We start from the raw sequence: 8,518 nt of genomic DNA on the forward strand, positions 1-8,518 counted from the left end.
AGATTTTATGTAAACCAGTAGTGGGCTTCCATTATCAAGAGCAACTCAAAATCTGAGGTCTACCAGCAAATTACAGCTATGCCTGCACATTTCTGAGAATATTCTGATCTATAAGAATTATACTTATTGTTTTGTGCAACTTTGGCATAACTCAAATACAGAAGCGAAATATAATATTAGAAAAAATGAAAAGCTTTTTTTTAGAGCTTTGAAGCTATTAGGCTCTGCTATGTAAAACTTGGCACACACTAAGAAATAAACCTTTCCCTAATAGATGGTAACAGCTCCTTTGTTTCTCCAACTCCCACTTGATGGAAGGATTATGCTCTCAATCAACAGTAATGGCCCCACTAAGACAAACCAATATATCATCTCTAACTCCACACACAGCACTGACTCCATGTGCCAAAACCTGCACACTAGGCAAGCAAACACTGGGAATTAAATAAACACTTCAGGGGCCTCTCTGCAGACCCCAATGACCTACAGTGTCAATAGTTGTATTTAATTATACTCATATCTAGACAAGAAAAAGAGACAATGGTGATACTGGACCATACAGCCACCCCAGGACACATATACAGCCCAATATCTCAACAAGCATAAATTTCCTGAGTCAAATCTGCAGCTACAGAATATTTCTCTCTCTTTTCAAGACATTCTGTACTAGAATCCCAGAATAGCCACAGACCAAGGGGGGGAAAAAAAGGAAGGAAATGTTGACCTATTTAATAGGGAATAAGCCAAGACATTGAAAACTAACACATGACCAACATTATCCATAGAAATCCTCATGTCTTATCCAGATAGATCAAATGCAGAACATGTTACACAGAATCTTCAGGGGTGTCTAGGGAAGAAAATTTATATCTCTACTTTTTAATGAGCTTGTAACAATTTTTCAAAGAGTTTATAAGGGAATAGTTGGGAGAAAAAGGGAGAAAATTAGAATGGGGAATAGTCTTCATTGCTACATTTTCAAGGCGTCTATTCCAAAAATTAACTGAGAGGAAAATGTGGAAATGTGAATATTGCATTAGACTCACTGCACTGTAGCTAATCTTACATAACATCAAATTCATTAGCCCAGGAAAACCATGTAAGTTGCCTTCACAGATCTCCATCTTTGTTCTCCATTGTTACCTGAATAAGAGAATCCCTAAGAAAATCTATAGTATAACTACAATAAAGGATACACTCAACAATACTGCAGGACTTGGCAGAATTAGCCATAACCATTCCTGGATCACATAAAATGCCTGCTGTAGATGTTTCCTTTGCAGAATACAAAGGAATTAGTCCAAATAGTCATGCTATTTGTTGATAACCACGAACACTTGAAGTTCTCACTTTTCTCATGTGCATTCAGTGTGTTCCTCAGAGCTGGAACAAACTGTTTTCACAAGTACCAGTACTTTGAAATCATTTCCGCAAACTCAGACAAATACTAGTTCACGTTTCTGACTGCCCTAGGTAAACAGCTTACAGTTTCAGCTCTGTTGCATAAAAGAAATAATTCTAAGGCACCTGTAAAGCCTAATACACTCTGAGTCTGAGTTCTTTATGAGCAAGTGCTCATCACCTCTTTAAGAATTCAAAGTCAACAATTATATTCTTGAACATCCTTAATGTACTTTCTATCAAAGCAAGTCTAAATTATCCTGTTCAACGAAGTGCAAACTTCATGATTTACTCCATGACACTGGAGTGACATAAACACTTTCCCTGCAGGATGCACAAGTTTACATGGTAGTTGCAATATATCCAGACTGAGAAAGAAATGCAATTTTACAATAAATAAACATTAAAATTAATAGAAGTTATCTCAAGCTGAAGAACTATGATTATTTAGCCTGTCTCCCAAGGCATAAGTTTGATCCTAATAGTCAGTACATGAGTCCAGGCAATGATCTGCCTTTATCTAAAGTCAGTAGTGTTTGCCATGACTACAAACAAAGCTACAACAAGGCAATGCTTAGAAAAAAACAGGTCCATAAATCCAAAAGGTTCTTTCTGTGTCTCTTGTTATCTCAGCTGGCATTCCATGGTATTCCTCCTGGTTTCTACTCCAAATTCTGGTGAATGTGCAAGTAAAAAAGCCAAGGCCTTGCACACTAAGGATTTTGTTGTTTCCTTGTATGCCTCTCTCCTCATTCATTTCAGGTTACATTCAGGGTATATTGGGACTTGCTATGTTGTACAGATCATTGTAAAATCAAGTGTTACGTTTTGCAATTAAGCAGATTATAATCTTGGTTTGGTATCTCTTTTGAAACTCTAAGTGAAAAAAAGAAAAATTATGTAACATGATTGCCTGGGTATAAGAAATAGGTGGCTTCCTGGAGTAAAATAAACCCAGAGCTTAAATGCTTTAGGCAAATTAGTAGGACAAAACTGTAGATACAGTTCCTCCTCTGAGTTCTGCAGATAGTCTGAAAAGACTTTTCAGAAAGGTCAAACATTTCATTATAGAAACACAATAAACTGACTACAGAATACTAAAAATAATACTGCCTTAGATAGTTAGGCTGTAAGTGTATTCTGATATGCTATCACCTTTAACTGGAGACCAAATGTCTAGAAACCATTTAAAGAAACAAAGAGAAGAATCAGAATATTTTCAACAATTTTTTCACATTAACTTTCCAGTTCTGAAGGGATGGGAGAGTATAACAGTGACCTGGTAGATTGCAGCCCCACCAAAGAACCCCCATCCTTCCCTCACTGCTCAGGGCTGGCTAAGAAATAAATCTGTGTCCCCTTTTCTCCTACCTACAGTTCTCTTAATGAAAAACAAGTGGTTTAAAATACAATGTACTTTTCTTCCTCTGCACTTAAAGCTCCTGAAGGCAGAACACCAGATATCAAGTTTAGTGATACAAAGTTTGGGAGCCCCTTTTAGCCACTTAGAAATTTCTCAGAAGTAATGTTTCAGAAGGTGAGATTATTCAGGTCTCCTGGTGTCTTGAAAAAGACCAGCATCAAGCACTCAGTCACCAACACCTCCCTGTCCCACAGTAAAATCACCTGTAACATTACCCTCAAATTAGGCCAAGGGCTTTATTCTACATTATGAAAAAACTCCTGTACATCACTCAAGTCATTCAGTTTCAGAACAAATGTTTGCCAATTCATCCAGTGCAACATCTCTGAGAACCCAAGCATGACGGTGAGGAACTAAATATTTTAGTAGTACAATGTTATTAAAACAACTGATAACTTCCCAAGCGTTATTTTCAAATGCATGGTTACAGCTACAGCAAGAGCCCTAAAATCACACCTGTGATTTTAAAGATGTTTACTTGAAATCTCTTCAAGAATAATGGAAATTTTGCTTCAAACAACAAACTTGCATTCACTAATACTTGACAAAATCACATTTATTTTGCATCACTTTTGTATCATGTGCTACTATGTTTTAGTGTCTTTTGTTTTTCTTTATAAGCCCCTATAAATGCTAGGCCAAATTCCATGTGCTTAACCAACTGGCATGCAAATTAAGATAAAAAGTTCAAAACTTGACCCCAAACTTTCCAAATAATAAAAATGAATGTTAGTAAAGTTTCATCTAAGTAAAAACCAGTTTTTTCTTAAGTATGAATCAGACTTGTCCAATTATCTCCACACATCATTAGTCTCCCAGGGGATGTAAGTGAAACACAGAAAGCAACATGTCAAATTACTACGTTCTGAACAAGTTCAGTATTTGAGGACAGTCAGTTCTAAATAAGAGAGACAAACATCTTAGGAAAATTAAACTCCTAAAATCATCGACTCTTTCATCACCATCCAAAAATATATCAGGCTAGGGGGAAAAAACAGGTAAATTTTGAACACGCGCAGAAGCAAAACCCTATTTTTTTGTTTTTAATCGGAAGTGCACGGCTCAGAGGCCCCGGCAATCTAAATTGATTATTATTTTTGATTATTATTTTGTTTTCAGCCAGGCACACAAGGAGGGCACCGGGCCGGGGCTGAGCTCCAGGCGCGGCGGCTGCGCGGGGCAAGGCTGCGGTGCGCGCGCGCGGCCGGCAGGGGGCGCCGTTGCTCGCTGGAAGGCGCTGAGGGCGGGCGCGCCCCCGGAGCTGCCGCAGGAGCGGCCCCGCGCTCCCCGCTCCGAGCCGCCGCTCCCCGCCCGGGATTCGCCGCTTCCCGGCCCGGGATCCGCTGCCGTCAGCGGGGGAAGGCCGCCCCCGACCCCCCAGCAGCCGGGTGTGCCCCGCCCCGGCGCCTCCCCGGGGCAGGAGGCCGCGCCGGGTCCCCTCACGCCCCGCTCCGCCTCGGCAGGGGCGGGGGAAGCGGCAGCCACCCCCTCGGAGAACAAGCAGCCCCGAACCCCAAGTACTCACCATGTTGACTTCCGAGACCATATCTATACTGGCAATGTCTATGTTCATGCCAACAGCCACTGGGGGACCTGCAAACCAACAAGATGGTCCGCAATGTGATCTCGAAGAACTTAACTCGTTCTTAGCGGAGTTAGCAGGGCGAACGCGCAGCGCACATAGGAAACGACGTTTAAACACAACCAGAAAGTCGGGAGGGAGGCATGAAGTGCTCCCCCCCCCCCGTTTGCCCTCCCCAGCGGGGTCCCAGCGCGGCCGCGGGGCCCGGGCCGAGGCGGTGCTTTATGTAACAGCGCACACGTGCGGCACCGCCGCGCCCGCTCCGCGCCCGCTCAGCCCCGCGGCCCGGGCACAGCGAGCACCGAGCCCCGCCGAGGGATGGGGGGAACGAGGTGCGTGTGTGGGAAAGGGCCACCCACAGAGAACAGAACACGTCCGAAATAAACAAACTAGTTGGGAGTAGGAGCGCGCAGGGGGTTAAATGACATTTTTGTATCAGTTAACGGCACGTCTTGTACTCGAAAATAGTAGCTGTGATCATAGGCACGTTAGGCTGAAAGGAGCAAACGTTGGGTGAACTTAAGAGAGATTTGTATCTCGATAAAACCAGTTAAACAAGGGTTCAATTACAGGTTGGTAAAGTGTCATCACAAACACACACAATGAGGGACCGATTAGGAATATACAAGTGATTTAAGTGATCGCATTAAGAGCATCCTTTGCTAAGAAAATTGAGAAACAATGGGCTTAACTTTGGATCAGCTACAGGAAATGGCAATACACACACCCCCCAAAGCAACAGCACCCACAAGACGTTTGAAACCGCCCCCATACACAACGCACCCAGCCCGGATATGCAACCTCTCTTATGCAAAAGCAGTCAAATTACCTCCAAAATCTGGCCTCAAGCGAATATCATAGCCCTTCAGCAGTCTATCCACGGTCTCTTTCACCAGTGACATGTTACTAGGGTCATTGACACTAAAGAAAAAGAAAGAATAATACTGTATTATTTCTGATTTCTCAGCCCCCAGCTGTACATTTCTCTAAGCAGCAGCATGCACTGCAATTCAAAGTAAAGGAAAAGAGATACCTTAATCACTTACCTCTGTGCACACACCGCAGCTATTATTAAAGGGAATGTCCAAATCCCAAAGTAACCCTTTTTCCGGACTCTCAGCATCCCTTTAGCTTTTGATATGATTTAGGGTTTCAGTGAAGAGAAGAAGAGATCCAACTTATTCTGGCCAGTGCAGTAATTCTAATGTGAAGCGCATGCGCACGGCGTACCACAACATCAAAAGGAGCAGTGGTTGCTGCTGGAGATGGAGCAAATTTCCTTGAAAAAAAAAATTAAAGGGGAAGAAGGAAATGCATTATTTAAAAAAGAAAAAAAAAAGTAATCCACAGGAGGATCCAGTATATTTTTGTTGTCCTTTTTGTTATTATAGAATATAAATCACAGCAAGAAGAGAAGTTTTAGGAGTTGCAAGGTACAGCGGCTTTGCAACCTAGTTTAAGCGTTGGGGGGGCTGGACGGTCTCGGATTAGGCACAGGGAGAATAGTTAAAAAGGAGAATGCACTGCGTACGTATGGGGGCAGGTGGGGGGAGAGAGGGGGCAGCTTAACTTTTTAGTCCCTGGAAGGAACCGCCTGAAGCGAGGAGAGGTGCGGGCAAAGGAGCCGGCGCTGGCAACGGGGGCGGGCGGTGGGGGAGGAGGGAGATGAGCGCCTACAACATTTCTCACGGAGGAAAAAAAAATGATGACGAATAGTTTCTTGTAAGAGGGGATTAGGCTGTTTCTTTCCTTACTGTGATACCAGGCGCTATTCCCGGAGCACAAGCGCTGGGAACTGAGGGGGTCGCCGGCTCCCGCTGGTCACTGGCTGGTGCCCGAGGGGCAGCACGGAGCCTCCGCGACCCCGCTGCCCCCCGGCGTATTTTCCCTACATCGACCGATGTTTAACCCAGGGATGCGAGTTCTTCAGGTAGAGCGGAACCTGGCCCCGGAGCTGGGGGAGGGGGGCCAAGGGGAAGAAAAACACCACCCTGAAAGGCTTTCGGTGACCATCCAGAGCCCACGGAGGTGCATAAGCCCACTTACCTTAGCGGGTAAAATACCCAGGCTCTTCAAATGCAGCGTGTGATCCAATTAATGCCTCGGAAGAAACCGGAGACGAGCGGAAAGCTGATCTGGGGATGCTTTGAGTGACATTTAAATCCTGAGCAGAAAACGAGATAGAAAGGAGAGAGAGAGAAGGGAAAAAACAAACCCATGAAAAAACAACAAATACCAGAGTTAAATTATTCCTCTCAAATCTGCTTTGTGCCCGTCGCTCCTTTTACACCACCTCCTCCTCCTCCTCACGCACATACCCGCTCGGCCCCGCGGATCTGTGCTGCTTCACCGAGCGGATCTGGGCGTGCACACGTCCTCGGTCGGCCCGGGCGGCGCGGGGAAGGGATTGGGAACACTTTGGGCGTCAATTAACAAAAGAAATATTTAACTCGCTGCGGGAGAGTGAAGGAGCGAAAAAAAAAAATAGGAAAAAAAAAAAAGAGGAGGAAAAGGAAAAAAAAAAAAAAAAAAAAGAAAAAACGGCGGGTGGTGGGGGAGGGACAAGGGTGAAGGTGTTGCTCAGAGATCGAGGCGGGCTAGAGAGCCGCTCGCTCCCCGGCACGGCGCGGTCCCCGGCGCGGGCTGAGGCGCTCCGGAGCTCCTGCCCTGCCCTGCCCCGTCGCCCCCGGACCGGCCACCGCCTCCTGCTCCCCGGGAAAGCCGCGATTCGCCTCGCACGGCCGGGCCGGCCCCAGCCCACATCCAGGCGCACCCTGGCCGGGAGCAGGGGTCAGGAGGGGTGCGGGGCCGGGGGGAGGCTCGGCGAGAAGAGGCGGCGGCTCCCCGGGAAGGGCGAGGGGAGGAAGGGCTGAGGCGGGGGCGGACGGCGAGGCGGTGGGATGAAGCCTCACCTAGGGAAGCAGCGGGGTGGAGAGGGGGGAGCTGCCCCCGAGAGACAGCAGAACTGCCAAAAAAAAAAAATAAAAAATAAACAGCCAAACCATGAAGCAGGCGGCAGCCCCGAAAAGCAGGCAGCCATTTAATAGAGAGCGACAGCTACCCCGGCCGGAGCGCTCGGGAGCGGGGAAGCCCCGCAGCATCCACCTGCCGCTGGAGCGGGGCCAGGGCGGCCCCGGCCTCCCCCTTGGCCCGGCCCGGGCTGCCAGCGACACCCTGGCACCGCTCCCGGGGGGACAAACCGGGCCCCTGTCCCTCCCTCACACCGCCAACGCTGTGCCTTGCGGCTCAAGTAAGGAGCTGCTCGGGTTTTCCTCCCAGAAACACAATAGCCGTCCTTTAGGGGGCTGGGGGCAATTCGTCATGTCGGTTTCTCTACCTTTTCCCATTTGTAAGAATCGGAATTGCACAGAGTGAGAAAACACACTTTTCCTGCTGAAACAGACAAGATTGTGTGGGTGATAAATTTCTCATTTATGTATTCAATAGAAAAAAAAAACCCAAACAACTAAGTTAAAGAACGTTTAAGCCTTTTTAAAATCAAAACAGCCACGGCCCCCACCCCATTTTTCAGCTTTTCGTTCCGTGGCTGGTTTTACAGAGCCACTCTCCCTGCTCACCAGCGGAGGTTTCTGTTCCCACACAGCCAGGCTGTTTCACTGCCAAACCTCTTGAAGTATAGCCCTGAAAGGAAGATGGTGGATATGCTGTGCAATGAATCATTTGACTTTAGATGTATAATAGGCACTTTTTTTTTTTTTTTGCTTTCTGCAATCTGCAAAAAGGAGGTCTCAAGATAAAGCGCTTTAATCCTGCACTGTGAAATTCACCTGCAAGTGCTAACTTGGGAGCACATCTGACACTCCTGAGCTGTTTCTGAGTCTCTGCTATTAATTGCCATTACACCACAGAAATGTGTCATTTGCCACACCTGAATATGACCAGGTATCAAGATGAACCTGATGCTGAAGGTTGGTAATACTTGGTTCTGGAATGACAAGAACTTTTGATTTTCATATTAAAAAGAATTCTAGCAATGCCAAAATATCTCTGAACTGGTGTATGCACTGATAGTCAGAGAACACTTGTTCCAGGCCCAGAGCACCCCTGTGCAATGTGTAGTGAAATATACTGTCAGTCTGGCTGTCCTAGCA

The 8,518-nt window shown here is 46.2% G+C and overlaps 1 protein-coding gene across 2 annotated transcripts in view; it reads right to left on the reverse strand.

Annotated features, from left to right (window-relative positions):
* Nucleotides 1-6,863, reverse strand: part of GABRB2 (gamma-aminobutyric acid type A receptor subunit beta2) — a 138,378-nt gene extending 131,515 nt beyond the window's left edge. Inside the window, exons 1-5 of one of the 2 annotated variants that reach the window (XM_054643086.2) lie at nt 6,725-6,863; nt 6,453-6,570; nt 5,453-5,685; nt 5,236-5,327; nt 4,350-4,417 (exon numbers count right to left, since the gene is read on the reverse strand). In XM_054643086.2, coding sequence (XP_054499061.1) covers nt 4,350-4,417; nt 5,236-5,327; nt 5,453-5,529 — 237 coding nt within the window. In that variant the 5' untranslated portion in view covers nt 5,530-5,685; nt 6,453-6,570; nt 6,725-6,863. The remainder of the gene's footprint in view (nt 1-4,349; nt 4,418-5,235; nt 5,328-5,452; nt 5,686-6,452; nt 6,571-6,724) is intronic. The other variant, XM_054643087.2, reaches the window with a different exon arrangement.
* Between the last annotated feature and the right edge of the window lie 1,655 nt (nt 6,864-8,518).

The sequence above is a fragment of the Agelaius phoeniceus genome, chromosome 15 (assembly GCF_051311805.1).
Source record: "Agelaius phoeniceus isolate bAgePho1 chromosome 15, bAgePho1.hap1, whole genome shotgun sequence".
NCBI lineage: Eukaryota > Metazoa > Chordata > Aves > Passeriformes > Icteridae > Agelaius > Agelaius phoeniceus.